The sequence below is a fragment of the Tamandua tetradactyla genome, chromosome 17 (genome assembly GCF_023851605.1).
Source record: "Tamandua tetradactyla isolate mTamTet1 chromosome 17, mTamTet1.pri, whole genome shotgun sequence".
NCBI classification, from domain to species: domain Eukaryota; kingdom Metazoa; phylum Chordata; class Mammalia; order Pilosa; family Myrmecophagidae; genus Tamandua; species Tamandua tetradactyla.
In genome coordinates this window covers 39733194-39748388 of record NC_135343.1, presented here as the reverse complement: position 1 = coordinate 39748388, position 15195 = coordinate 39733194, and the positions used below count along the sequence as shown (strand labels likewise).

The window sequence follows — 15195 nt, the reverse complement described above, 5'->3', positions numbered from 1 at the left end:
TCCTTCAACTATTTCCCTGACAGTGGAGTCAAATAATGTTGAATTATAGACCTTCTTACAGGAAGTCTTATTTCATGTTCATTTTTGATCACTTCCCTGCTAGTCTTTATAGGAATTTGGCCATATGCCGGCTTTCCCTTAAAAGTTTCTGTATACAGTACATACTTGGGCTGTGATAGATGATTAAATTATCGTTTATTAAAACTTTAGCATTTCACATTTGTTTGACATATTTATATTTCATAAGAAAATATTGTTGCTGCAATGGAAAGCATAACATTACCAACATGAAAATACTTCATTTGAATTCATGTTGACAGTATTTTCATTTATGGCAAGTGTCTTAATGTAATTGGTTATGGACTCTTCACAATTTCTCCAACTCCACCTGTGAGAGAAGGTAAGCTAGTTTTATAACAGTAGGCCCCATGGTAATACTTTAGCCTATCTGCTTGGCCTTAAAAAAAATCAACGTTCTACTATGGGACCATAAATATTCTTTGTTTTTTAAGTGTGGAGTTTTACCGCACAATTTTCTTTCAATCACCAAGAAACAGCTGTGTTTTAAATCTTTTTGGAATATGACAAACATTTAAAAATTTAAACATACAAGTCTTTGAAAACTTAATGATTTAAAATTTGTTTATTTTCAGAGTTGGGCAATTACAGCATGATATTTCAGTTAATTTTTAAAAGCACAGCCCACATTTTAATTCTTTATTTTTCTTCCTCCTCTTCATCCCCTATTATTTAAGCTTCTTCTTGTTTTCTTATAAAAGTCTCTAAGTTGGGACCTATAGCAATAGAAACTAAAAACCACTCTATATATTTCCAAGTGGCAAGCAATGGAGTCATTCTGGTGTGAAAGAAATTGCTGTTTGGGTGACCTACTGCCACAGAGCTAGTTAAATCACCAAACAATAGTTACTGCTATGGAACTTTACTTTGCACAACTAGCATTAGTATCATCGCCTTCTATTAACTATGGAACCTGCACTGGGGACTTCTACTAAGAGAAAGAGAGAGCATGCCAGAAACTATAAAAAGGGAATAACTTTTGTAGTATTAGCATTCAGACTTTGAGTCATTAAACAATATAACTGCTTCAACCTATCTGCCCTATTCTGTCCTTTTTTCCTTATTCTTCTAGAACGTTTAAGTGTCCTCATTAATAATCAATACATTCCCACTCTGAAATTCAGACATAAGTACACACTAAAGCCAATCATAAAATAACAATAAAACACACCTGGTAAACAACTAACTTTTAATTCAAAGGTACTAAGCAATAAAGGGCCTAGAATGAACATCCCAATTAGCCAGCATAGTGACAACCAGTCAACACCTTATTATTTAATCATTAAGGAGAACCTTGCCATAATTTCCCTGACATATTTCAAAAAAGGAATTAACAATAGAACACATGATCCACAACAACAGACAAAAATAAAATTAGAGGATGCTAAAACTCTATCACTTGGAAGGTTTGTGGATTGAGAGGTTGAGGGATTAAGGCATAAGTGGTACTCTATAAAGCATTTACAGTTTAAATAAGATGTATCTAAATGTAAACATTTAGAGACAAACTACCTGACAAAGGGACCATTTTCCTGCTTCCAGCTGTTGTGTCCCAATCTCTTTATTGGATGAAAATAAATTACCTGCATTTTTAGTATTAGTAAATACCTGCTGGTCCTAACCATTTTTTTTTTAAGAAGCAGATCCAATCCATCAAGGACATCAGGTTGCTGCCTGCCCTTCCTTCCCCATCCCTTACCATAACACCTCCCCAAAAGAAAAGGCTTAAATCTCCTTTGGACACACCTCACTTTGGAGGGAGGGGGCATTTTTCAGTCAACTCCTAGTTCCGTTTTGAGTATTTTAACCAAAACTATGCTTTAGAAACAACATTCCAAACCTATATTTAAAAAAAACAATTGCCATCGGGTTTTTCTGGCCCACTTGGGAACTAAAGCATACCAACCCAGGGCTGCCGGGATCCCTGCGGCCCAGCGGCCTCGCTCTCCAGCAGCCCCGGCGACTGCCCCCCGGGAGCCCGCCAGCTCTTGGCATTTAACCTGCCTGGCGAGCGTGGCTTTCTGGTTCAGTCTCTGCGGGTCACATTACTCCTCCCCAGACGAAAGAGACAAATCTGGATTAACATGCAACAGGGCGCGCTCCGCAGCCCACCAGCCCCAGTCCAGGAGATGTTAAATGCAGATTCAGCCGAGGACCCCCCCCGGAGAGTTGCAGTTGAGTAAGAACCGTAATCCAAAGGGACTCTTTGCCTCCCGCTGTTCAGAGAATACGGGCGGGCACTGGTGGCTGAGCACAGGCACAGTTAGTCTCCGCTCTCTACGGACAGGTGTGGCCACACCGGGAAGGGAACTTGGGGGCCCGGAAACACTTGCTCCTCTCTTAACTCTCCCCTACTCTTTCCCGGATTGGAAAATGCGCAGATCCAAGCAGTGGCCTGTAAGAAGGCAGGCTTCACTCGACGGCTCCTCGCTGGAGCGCGGCCTAAGGCCTAAAGTCTAGCGGCCGGGCGGCCAGACTCGTTCTAGCCCAGCTCTTCCCGGCATCTGCAACTTCACCCTGCGTCCCCCAAACCCTCGGCTCGCCTCCCTTCGGACCCGCGTTCTTCGCCATCGTCAGCCAGGCCCAACGCTCTCCTCGACGCCTTGGTCCCCAGTCCTCTTCTCCGCCCGCTCCGGACCACAACCGGCCTGTACCCCACCCCGAGGCCGGGAAGCCCCTGCACGTCTTGCTAACCCAGCCCAGGCTGTCGGAGAGACAGTGCCGGGAGGGGCGCACGGGCGTCGCGAGAGGGCGCCCGGGAGGCCCGAGCACGCCGGAGGTGGTTCTCGGGCCGCGCTACCTCCCGGCGGCCTCCAAGACCGAAGGGCTGGGATGGGGAGCGGGGACCCGGAATGTGGCTTCCAGTAGAGTCATAATCTGATACGCCCCCCCCACTCCCCCCCCCCCCAAAAGGCACTGCAAGGCCAAGTGAATTTCCGCCGAAATTGGCTGGTATCAAAGTCGTCGATCCTCGTAACCGGCGTGGGTGGCAGCCTATGCACGCTCCAAGGGTTAAAAAAAAAAAAAGTAAAGTAAAATAAACGTGCCTCTAGCAGGCCCTAGAGACAGAGGGGTTAATGAGCTAACGAGGCCGGACGCTCGCTCCACACCTTAAGCGAACTCTTCTTGGAGCGCACCCTCTGTCCAGGCTCAAACTGATCAGGCCGCATTTACAGACAGGTGGAGGATGTTCTTTATTTTTTACAGAGACCCCGAGGGTGGGTAGCTGACGCCCTAGGGCGGCCCTGGCGCCTGGTCCCTGGCTCTCCACCTCCCCAGGGCAGAAGAGCCCACCCCGCTTCACAGGTCGTGTGCGCTTTGCGGACACAGTCCTGCGGGCGCCCCGCACGCTCTGCGCGCCCTTCTCTTTAGAGGGCACAGGCACACTCGCTCCCGGCTTCCGGGAGCCAAACAATAAGAAAAAGCAGGTTTGGGTTTTCTGATTTCTGACCAATTGAGACTTGGGTGAGCCCGCCGGATCACGCGAGCGCGCCCACGCGCCTAGGCCAGCAGCGCCACGAGTTTACAAGCCGTGGAGCTCCCAAAGCTGCGAAGCCCACTCTTAAAGGGCGGGGGCCAGGAAGTACACGCAAAAAGCTTCTCATTTTATAGGTGGGGAGGAGAATAAAATGCGATTTTGTACATTGCATACCCATCTTTGCAGATCTCAAATTTGGGCAATTGGTAACGAAGTTTACGGAGAGTATATTGGGAGAGCTCAATGAGATTTTTATCAATTTTGTATCTATTCCTCGCCCCCCCCCAAAAAAAGCCCCATAACTTTGGTCTTTTATCTTTGACTTTAATAAAATAATGATTCCTTGAGAAAATGGGGTATAAATCTTCATTTTGGAGGCAATTAAAGTGTTGATTTCATTCATGCCCCTAAGCGATTCTTGTAATTTGCTCAAATAGCTTTATGTACCCAGCACTCCGGAGCTTTAGAATCCCATTTTCTAGTTAGGCTTGTTGGATTACAATTTTTATTCAACAGCAGCTACCTGAGGGTTCCCCGGCTGAATCTGCATTTAACAGCTCCCGGGCGAGGGCTGGCCGACTGAACCCTGCGGGAGGCCGGGCTGCTCCCGGGGCCGGGGCCCTGGCCCGGCCGGGAGCTGCCTGCTGCTTTCCCACCTCGGCTGGGCCGCGCAGGGATTGGGCAGGCTGTCTTTTCTGTGCGCTCGTTTACACTGTCAAAAGTTTCCAACTCGCCAGATAATAGTGAAGCCCCGGAGTGTTGGCGCTTTCAAAACTCACACTCCTTGTCCACACTCCTCTTGGGGAAAGTAGGAATTCAGCCTCTGTCGCGAGGTCTCCCAGAGATACCCAAACTAAGGATTTATTTTAAGGGGGGTGATACTGAGAAAATAAAACTTAAAGATGACCAGCAAGACGGACGTGTCGGCGCTCCAGGAAGGACTCGGCAAAGTAGCCGCTGGCCAACACAGATCTTGCAAGGGAAAACTCTGCGGGATTGGCTGGCCTTTGACTTAACAAAGGCAGGCTGATAGCTCCTCCAAGACCAGACTCACGTGCCAAGTCAGAAAGAGAAACAACTTTGGACCTTCACTTGTTTATGGGGGTGGAGGAGACCGGCAACCCAAAGTGTTGCAACAGTTTGCAACGGAGACCTGTCCTGGGCCCTGTTTCATCTCACCTATTCTTCACGTTTTTACTTTCGTTGCCTTTTTGCAACTCCTTTGGCTAAATCTAGAGACACAGCCACAGGAGACCAAAGAGAGGTGTTGAGGTGAGGGAGGGAAATCCCCTCTCCCCAGCAACTCCAAATAAAAGTCATCCCCACTTAGCAATGCAGCAGCAGAAGGGCCTGGAGGAAGGACAGGAGAGGAGGGGGCACAGCTAGCAGAGAGCCCATAGGAGAGAGCCAAGGCGGCAAAGAGGTCCTCCACCCGCCACACGGAGGGAGCCGAAGGGGTGCCCCTGACACTGACACTTCCAAAAGCTGCCAACCCAGCAGGCCCAGAGCACATACCAGCTGCAGGATGAGTGGAAAGGAAGAGAAAAGTCCATATTTATCTGTTTTTATAACCTCGGCCTGGTCTTATTTTTTCTATTAAGTACAATAAAATGGGCGAGCTTGCAGCAAGGACTGCACAAAGCAATGTTCAGTGAGGTCTAGAAGCGTTCGGCCGAGGAAAACTGACAAGACAGGCTAATGAAGCGTATAGACAAGGAGAAAATAGCCAGCATTTGCTAGGTTTCAAACCCTCACTGTCTCTTTTAGACCACCTAACTTGGATTTATTCCTAATAAAATAAGAAATATGCAGACCCTACACTTTCTCTTTTCTTCCACATAGAGGAGGAGGAAGAAGAAGAAACACTCCCGAACAAAGCCCTACAATCAGAGGCGGTCACTGGCAGTTAACACTCCCATTATTATAGAGGGTAAATAAAATAAAGACAAAAATTAAAAGCGACAAGAAACAGGTCAAGTTTGCAGGCAAAGCTTTTATAAGCTCATCTCTCCAGGTCGAATCCCAGAGCCAGCCTTAATGAAGCAATAATAGCCACATTATTCAAAAATTTTCATTTCGATGGAAATGTATCTAAAAGGGACTTAATCATATGCAAATAATAAAAGAAGGTGGTAGTGACCCAGCAAGCAATATGCATACAGATTTTTTTTTTTGCAGAGATGTTGAAGATTGAAAAGCACATACCTGGTCGGTTAGATTTGCTGATCTTGTTATATCTTCACTGTCTGATTTTGATCCTCCTTCTCTATCGTCTATCACCAAATCGATAGGCATTTTCCCTTTCAAACAGCTAATATACCGGTGGCAGAAATTGTCACATAATTCGTGTACCTACATTATGACAGAAATAAAAAAATGGAAATATAATCAGGATTGCATAAATGACATTGACAAGTGAAGTCCACCCCCCTTGTGAGATCCAAACTTCCAAATAGGGGAAACACAGGGCAATTGTCCTCCAGAGACCCCCAGACGCATCTAGAATTAGGAATAACTTTCTTTTCTTGCAAAATAGAGATATCCCAGAAAATTGACAGTGACAAGATGATTCACAGGCTACAACATATTCAACACCCGTGTTAAATTCATCTGCTCCTGGGGCTGTGGTCATTAGAGAGGTGACTTGCGTGGGTGACATTTAAGGTAAACTAATTTAATTCAGTTACTTTATCATAAATCCTTTCCCAATATGTCTAAGGAAAGATTATATATATATATACATAATCTCCAAAGGATCAGTATGGTGGTATAGGACACGGTATAAGATACATGTATGAATATCCAAGTCTCAATAACACTTTAATTGGGGTTCCTATCCATAAGGGGCATAGATGAAAATCAAATTGCCAGCACTTATGATATGAAAAAGCCTACAGCCACAAAAACTTATCAAATTGATTTTTTTTTTAAGAAAAGAAAAAGACTGCCTCAAAATATTTAAGTGTAAGTGGCGAAGTCTCTTACAGGCCCCAGGCACCACTGACATGCAAAAATTCTCAAGAAACCCCAGTGTGCTTGCAATTTAATGTTAGTTTGAATTACAATGCATTAAGTTTTTATTGCAGAGATTTATAGAACAGCTAGCAAAATCATGTTATCCACATCCTTTCTTGAGTGTGAAGAAGGGGTGTTTGCAGGATTCACAGATTCAAGAAATTGACACAACTATCAGCTCTGCTTTGTCTCTGCAAAACATTTAATGTGTCTTCCCCACCACCTCCTCCAGACTCCCTGCCTACTCCTCCTCCTTCCCCTCCACCTCTCCTCTGTGTCTGACCTGTGCTGCTCAGACTGTCTTCCAGAAACTCAACAAAACTAAACAAAACTTTTTTCCTTCTCAGAGGTAGCAAAGAAGAGGAGGAAAAAGAAGAGACCAGAGGCATAACTCCCAACAGTAATCTAAACATCAACTGGGATGCATAGAATTGCAACTATTTACACAGAGCCAACAAGGTATTAAAAAATACAAGGCGAGGGCATTTGTATTCCCAATTTTAGTGGCTGAAATTGTAATTAAACTGCAAAGAGAAATGGACTCTAAGATTGGCCTTGACACTAATTACCAGAAAGAAAGACATTTATGCAAATGTCCCAGAAGCCCGAACTTCAGCCGTTCTGAATCCCTTCCCCACTTCCCCAGTGTGTATTTGGGGGTAAAAGGAATCAATAGGAAAACCCGGTGGAGAAATTACCTTCTCTAATTCCAGCAGATGAAACCTTAATACTTGTATGGCTTGAATCATCTGCAAAGATACAAAATGAATGAGCACCCCATTCCTGGTTTGCAGAAAATTGGCTGTCACATCTCTGGCCTGCCCCCCTTCCCCCAATAAACAGAGTTATTTTGATTTATGGCAATAACACTAAAACTTAATAGCAGCGACTGGGTACCATCTAGAGGTTTATATTTCTTAACAGAAAAAATAGCTAAAACAACAACAAAGCATCTAAGTGGGGATCATAAACACTCTCCTCCCCCATGACTCTCCCCTCTCTCAGCTACCCCCACCTCCTCCAACCCCACCAGGGCCATGTCCCTAGACTAGATTTTTCCTTGGAAAAAGTGGACCGAAAATATTCCAAATAGTCCTAAATTGTGACCTTTCACATCGAAAACGTTCTGCTGTCCCCCTGCACACCTTTCAGGCAAATTAGTTGTTTGGGGGCTCTTGCCCAGTCGCTGCCCTCGTGACGGGACTCTGAGGGCTGGGAAATCCGCAAAGTTTAAGCACACACGCTGACAGGCCCAGAGATAAATCCCCGCGCTGATTAGAGTTGCGCAGTCAGGCTGTCATAAAAAAACAAAAGCTTGCGTTTCCCTGCGCGGGTTCCTCCAGCCCCTCTCCAGATGAATTTATTTCCCTGGGATATAGTCCCCCGACCACTTGTCCATGGACGAAAACATTTGCCGCCGACTTGCAGCTATGGGAAGACCTGCCTGGAAATCTCCGGGCTCTCAAAGCAAAACTGGGGGCACTGGGTGGGAAATGGAGTGGGGGGAGGGGGAAGGAGGAAGGGATCCGCTCTTACCAAGTTATCCAGTTCAGGATTAGAAGAAAATAGAGGTTTTTCTGCGCGAATCTAAATGCAAGTGAAAAGGAGAGGGAAGAAGGGGGTGGGGGAGAGAGAAAAATTTGAAATCTGGTCGCCTTCGTAGTTTCTCACCTCAATATTCTGCCGGGGTAGAATATAACCTCCGGGACGGACTCGGTGACAGCGAGTTCGTCCCGAGCAGAAACACTTCAATGAGAATCAAATAAATCGAAAATGCCCCCCAGAGCTCAGGCTTACTTTTAGTAGCAACTATGTTTCTCTAGGACGCTGCTCAGCTCGCCAAGTCCAAAGCAGCCACTAAGCGATTTTATTTTATAGAGTGAGCTTTCTGCGTTAGGTTATGGAGGGTGAGCGGTATGGATGTTGGTGATTTTAAGTTATCTGCAAACACACTCACATCGCAGGAAAATCTCAGGGTAGATGAAATAAGCATGGTTTGTGGTGGAATATTCGCTTTTGAAAATGTGCTCGTTGGGGGGTGGTGTGTCTTTTTTTTTTTTTTGTCTCTTTTTTTTTTTAACATTTATTTTGCTGACCTGTTTGGCGAACACGGCTATATCTTCATTGAATGACTCTGACGAGCAGACGTCCCCGCCCGCCACCCCCGGCTCTCGGGGGGTACAAGTAGCTAATTCACATTTCTCAAAAATCAGTGCTAAGAGAGGGAAGAGGGGGTGTCTGCAAGAAAATACAACAGTCACAAACAACACAATGGTTAGTCCCGAGTCAGTGAAAAAGGCGCCCGAGAAAACAGCCGGAGGAACTCAAGGCAGAGACCCCCTCCCTCGTTTTGTCATCTACTTTTTCCCTCCCCCTACCCCCACCCTGGTGACTGCTCACCTCCCCTTCTTCCTAGGGCCCTGAAGTCGGAGGCCCTGAGCCATGGACAGTATCTGAGGATCGGTTCAGCATATCTGGCCGGAGAAATTGGTAACATTTGCTAAGAAGAAAACCCAAGCGGTTCCAGCAGCCATTTTGAATTAAGTTTCCCACCCCCACAAACCCTTGTCCCTCCACTCCACTCCAGGATCTGGTGGAGGGGAAAGGCGCGGGGATAGGGGTTGGGAAAGCTGGTTCAAGTAGGTTACTAGAAGGCGACCTCAAAAAGCCCAAGCTCGGGGATCTCCGTGGCAGGAGCTCAGCTAACTTGTGGAAAGGACCTCAGAGGCTGCGGGAGCGACTGTCAGGGGACTGCACCTACTGATTCCGATTCCCCAGCCCTCAGAGAACAGGGCTTCTCCTCCTCCACTCCCGGCACACTCTGCTCCCCTAGCCGATGACCTGAACTTCCTTAAAAGAAAGTTCCTGCAAATGCCTTTCATTTTGTCTCTGCAGAGACGAAGCAGCTGGTACTGCGAGGGACCTAGATGTTGCTTATCTCAGCCCATTAAAAAAAAAAAAAAGCTTCTTCTAATGCCCAAGGAACTGTCTCAAGTCTTTTATTAGCGCTCAAGCCCAGCTGAGAATTTAACAGTTTGGGGTCCTTTCCAAAGCTTCCTCAAATGTTCTGTCCTGGAGCCTAAACCATTTGCAGTTAACACTGGGATTTAAACAAGCCCATCACACAAGGGACTAGAAAATAAAGCAGAAGGACTTTCAGCCCAGGAAAGTCAGTGTTATGTTTTTTTAAAAAGAAGATGAAAAATAAATAGAAATAGAAGTCGTTGCAAAGTGAAAAGAAGTCCCCAAATTCATCAGCACACAGTAGGCACAAGTGACTCTCAAAGGTTCTTGCTGGCCAAGGAGAGAGGTCCAGGGTCTAATCGAATGGCCTAGGAGAACACGGTGTAAACCGCGGCCAGAAAACAACCTCCGGCCCGAGAGCACCCCTCATTCTTGTCTAAATCCTGCAGGTTTCGCCTTTGAACACAAAATACTAAAATGGTTGGGGGCTTCTTAATGTCTGTGACAATTCGGAGGGAAGCCCTCTCCTTGAAATCAGTGGTCAAACACCCTAAATGCAACCCCCCTCCCTTCCCTGACCTGCAGCTGTCCTCTCTTGATTTTATTGTGCGGTGGCAGAGCGATCATGCGGTTGTTGTGTAAACTTAGCAAGTCAGAACGATCATTGGTTTAAATGATTGTCCCTAAACGAAAACTTTCGTTCCAACACAAAGGCGCCTACATTTAGAAAGTCCGAACGCTATCCCATTCCCGAACAGTGAGTGAGGACTCCAACCCGCTGAACTCTCAAACCGGGGTCTGATAGGGGCCGAGGGACATTTAGGCAACTTCTCCCGCACGGAGACGCCTTTAAGGGCTCGGCCGCAGCGGAGCCCGGCGCTGGGCGGACGCGGAGCGTGTGTGAAGATGGAGGGCATCGGGGATAGCTGGCTGCTTCCCCAAGTTCTCCTTGCAATGCGAATGAAAAGTCCCAAAATGTACCTCCAATCTAGAGAGCTCTGGCTTTCCTCTTACCAACGGCACAGAGAAATAAGGGAAGCATCGCGTGTCTCAACTACTTAACCTCCTACCCATTGTACCTACCCATAAATGGCATCTTTATCTCTCTTTAAAGCGTCATTGACGGAGGAACCCATGCTGGGGGCCATGGCGTTGGTGTGAGCTGTGTGCGGGTACTGATGCGAGTGCAGAGGAGGCCCGTGGTTCAGGTGGTGGACTGGCTGCATGGACCTGGCAGCATGCGGGTCCCCATACATTGTGGAGGGAATGCCTACTCCATCCATACCCCCGTAATGGGGTAGATCGTCGTACTGCATGACAAACAAGGAGAGAAACAAGGTTCAGAAGGCCAGGGAGCAAACGGGGGGATGGCAGAGCTCGGAGCTCATGTAATGTCAGTCCAGCTTGATCCTTTAACCCGGAATTTGGTGGCCTTGCATCTCCAAAGTTCAAATTTCTTATTTCAAAAATAATTTCTTAAGTAAAATTTCTAGGAGTCTCCATGAGACATGGGTGGGATCAATGGTCTTGCCCTAACTTATATCCTTATCAACTAGTTTAGAAACTCAGGGTCCTTTGGCAAATGAAGGAAGGAAGAAAGGAAGAAAGAAAGAGAGGCATTCTCCCAGAGGGTGGAAGGTAAAATATGCATGTCTATAGAAAAGGAAATTCAAAATCACAATAATAAAACATGCCAGGACAGTGCAACAAACCCGCCTAGTTTCACAGTGCCTTCACATCAGGAGGAATTAAAAAAAAAAAAAAAAGTTATGATGGGAACAGCGACCAAACACGTGAATTCAGACATGCTTCTCATTTTATTCCTCTGCCACGGAGAGGTTAGGCAGTTCTGAAAGATACTGCATTTCTTTTACTTTCAAAGACATACTCTGCTAAATTATACAAAACTAACTGTCTCCCATATAAGTGAAACTCAAAGGATAGCTTTTCCTATACATTAGAGCTGAATTTAAAATTGGGCAATTTCCCCCAAAAGTTAAAGAAAATCTATAGTTAAAACAGTTAATTATTCAATTTCTTTCTCTTATGAACTTTCTCCTCAGACTCTAAGACAAATAAGGTAAGTGTTACTCACGAGGTTTAAAGCAAATTCAAAAGCAAACACACATACAAACCCCTATCTTCCTCTTTCAGAAAAAAAAAACTACTTTGATATTGTCATTTTTAAAATGTAAAATTTAGTAATTATTTAGATTTTCTAATTACTTCATTCCCGGCAAATTCTCATCCCAAGATTTGGAGATGCTGCGAGTGAAATGATTTTCAAAGAGAAGAGGAATTGCCACTTTCATCTCCTTGAAGGCAGAGGTGTGAAAAGAGTTTAGAAGAACATTGACATTTGCCTGAACCAAAGGAGTAAAGAAAAATGTGTCAGCCTAGTAACTTTCTTTTGCAAACAGGGCTTTGAGGGCCGGTACACAAATTATGCAAGGGAGGCTTTTTGTAGACCTCCACCCCTTTTTAAAAGAAACTACCTCAGTTGAATTGTCATTGTCTCACTTTGCTCTCACTACATTTGCATTCAAATAAGAATATTGGGGAAATTAGTATTGCATTTTAAAAGGGAGTGGCTGTGTGCTTAGTCTCCAATTAGTATGATTTAGCTAAAAAAAACTTTCAAAGTACTACCTTGCAGAAAAATTTGTGCAAATTAAAACTAAAACATAAATGTTTTCTAACCACAAAACAAAAACCCAATGTACTGTGACAAAGTTATTTGTTTTAAAAAGTTAGATGCTTCTGATGAAATAGTAAAAATGAGCATAATCAATAACTATCAGAAGTTTCCCGCTGCTTATTTTAGTTTAAAAATAGCTTTAAACTTCTGATATATGAACGTTCAAATTAAAGCATCAGACATCTAGCTTTCTGTTTGTTTTTCTTTCTTTTTTTTTAAACAGATAATTGCCCGAATTTGTATTTTTATTTAGATAGCTGCTGGCTAGAAATCTATAGAAAACTTGATCACTTGAATTAACAATAACAAGCACCATACATAAAGTATACAAATACATTGAATAAATCCTCTCGCTTTAGGCCACGGCTTTAGGAGCCTCATTCAAAAGAGAGAGAAAGAAAAAAGGAAACTTTTTAGCAGTGTCTTTCAGCCACGTTTTAATTTAATCTCACATTTGAGTTCCACAATTGTTTTTTAATACGTACCCTTTGCGCCATCGGCCTCCCTGGCTCCCTTCCTACTTCAACTTCTAATATATCCTCTTTAAGGCCAGTGTGAAAAGAAACAAATACGCAAACTCCCCTGGAGAAAAAAAAAAAAAAAGCACGACGAAAAATCCCTTAGCGTTTCCAGCAACGTGAGCTACCGGTCCCAGATCTTCGGTCTACCGGACCTGAAGCAAAGCGCCGGAGTCACTGTGCATAAAAGCGCTCCGTTTCCAAGACAGCAGCGGGGACAGAAAAAAAAAAAAAAAGAAAGAGAGAAAGAAAGAAAAAAGAAAGAAAAGAAAACAGAAAAAAAAAGGCAGATCTTCTCTCCCCGCAAAATCAGTTTATAAAAAAAAAAAAAAAAGAGCGCCCCTCAGACCCAACTACCAAATCTCATGGCTTTCTGCCACTCCGGCTGTCAATCACAGGCGAGGTTGTCAACGTGGTGAATGAATGATCATCCGCTCTGTCTTCTTCTGGTCAGAACACCTCAAATGTTAATATTCAAATGCACAAAGCCCTAGCGCTTGCTTCCCTTGAATCAGTCTTAATTCCTAATCAGTTTCTCTCTTCTCTCTTCTCTCGCTCTCTCTTTCTCTCGCTCTCCTTCTTTGCAACTGCTGCACTGGAGGGAGATTAGAGGAGGAGGGTTAAAAAAAAAAATGTCTGTCTGAGTTTGTCTTAAAGGAGCCACGATCGATGCTGCCCGCTTGCAGTCCCCGTGCGTGTGTAAAGTGTGTGTTGCACAGGCGGAGAGGTGGATTCCGACCAGAATGCTAGAACCCGGAAGTAGTGGTGGCCATAACAGGTCGCGTCTTACACAATGCATTGGGCTGCAGCAAGTAGGCTCCTCGGCAGGGGTGGGTGCGCGATGAGAGCTCTGGCCGCACTGGAGAGGCAGAGAGGCGCTCCATTAAATCGCACGCCCAGGCACAAACAGCCACACACCCAGGACACACACACACACACGCAAACGCGGGCAGCAACACCCGGCCGCCGGCTTTATTTTCCCTATTTTTCTCCCCCTCCCCCACCACACTCTCTCCCTAGCGCAGAATCTTGAAATAAATTGGGAATAAACGCCCGGCAGGCAGCAGCAGGAGTTATTCTGCCCAGGGCTCCGCGCATAGACTTGATGAATTTCCTCGAATTTATTGGGTTGGACAGTATTTTTCAGGGCGGGAGGGCGAAAAGTGCTGGAATCTTACAACTAAACATCCCATAGAGAAAAGTCAATTCGGGAGCGAGGAAGAGTAGGAGGAAGAGTAGGAGGAAGAGAAAACGAGAACCTGGGAAAGGCTCCGCTAAGGAGTCTTGAGAACATGGGGTGGAGATGACTCGGGTTGTCTGCACACTTAGAGTTTTTGCTGTCAGCGGTGGATGCCCGGGCGGAGGAAGGGAGATGCTTGCGTTTTCTCACTTGGGGTCTGAACGCCCCCACCTCCTAGCTCCGGCGAGTCCTGCATGAAGTGAGAGAGAAAGGGAGGGAACAATGAGCTGAGCGCTGGGAATGTGCCCCCAGCGCCTGTTTACAAACACGAACCTATTTATGATCGCCGGAAAGCGAAACCCGCCTCAGGCTCGGAGCAGCCCAGACCTCGCGGGCGGAGCCCGGGTTGGGAAGCCGCGGGGAGCCTGGCCCTTTTTCCAACCCGCTCCGGGCGAGGCGGCTGTGCGCCCTTGGCGCGGCGCGGCGGGGCCGGCGCCCTCGGCTCCGGCTGCGGCCGTGCTGCCTTTGTCTTCGAGGCACCGAGGGGGTCCAACCTCGGCCACGCTGGGGCCTGGAGGGGCCCTAGGCCCCCAGCTCTCTCTCCCCACGTTCCCCCAACCCCGTTCTCCTCTCAGCCCTCCTTCCCTTCATTCCGCTTCTTGTTCCCATTCCTGTTCGGCGACCACTCCTGATACCAGAGAAAAGGAAATCCAAGTCGGGAGCCGAGATTTCAGACAAGAAAACGGCTTTTACATACTGCTCGGTGGTTTCAACCAGCCACTGTTTTTAACTTTCTCCCTTTAAATACCTATTCTTTGGGCTTTGCAATTTTTCCTTCCCTTTATCCTACTCTAAGTCCGCCCTTTATTATTACATTTGTTTGGTGTTTTTTCGTATTTATTTTTCTGCCCTCCAGTCTCTGAGATGCCGAGATGGCTCAAACGCAGCAGCTCGACAAGCAGGCTGGAAACCTCACATCCCAACCAGGGCTCGCAGCTCGCTCGGCTTGGAGCAGAATTTTTTTTTTTTTTCCTCCAGCTGAAACCTTGCAGAAAACTCCCCCTGCGGTCTGCTAGAAAATGAGCTAACCCAAATCTCGGTAGGCAGCCGTGGAGAAGGGCTCGGCCAATCAGGAGGCACCCCCGTCAGGGCAGCTTCGCATTGGCTGCGGGGAAAATCAATTATCAAATAATCGATCAGCAGGGAGCTTCGATCTGCAGGGAATGCAAACTGCCAGTCCGGATTCCCGCCCTGACGGTGGCCA

The 15195-nt window shown here is 46.1% G+C and overlaps 1 protein-coding gene across 3 annotated transcripts in view; it reads right to left on the bottom strand.

The window, feature by feature from the left end:
• The window catches only part of MEIS1 (Meis homeobox 1), a 152182-nt gene extending 137199 nt beyond the window's left edge, over positions 1-14983 (bottom strand). Inside the window, exons 1-8 of one of the 3 annotated variants that reach the window (XM_077134408.1) lie at positions 14806-14983; positions 14011-14181; positions 12719-13610; positions 10619-10845; positions 8668-8809; positions 8108-8158; positions 7270-7320; positions 5762-5908 (exon numbers count right to left, since the gene is read on the bottom strand). In XM_077134408.1, the coding sequence (XP_076990523.1) occupies positions 5762-5908; positions 7270-7320; positions 8108-8158; positions 8668-8809; positions 10619-10845; positions 12719-12730 (630 nt within the window). In that variant the 5' untranslated portion in view covers positions 12731-13610; positions 14011-14181; positions 14806-14983. Of the gene's footprint in view, positions 1-5761; positions 5909-7269; positions 7321-8107; positions 8159-8667; positions 8810-10618; positions 10846-12718; positions 13735-14010; positions 14182-14805 lie in introns of those variants that run through there. The other 2 variants (XM_077134409.1, XM_077134410.1) reach the window with 2 other exon arrangements.
• Between the last annotated feature and the right edge of the window lie 212 nt (positions 14984-15195).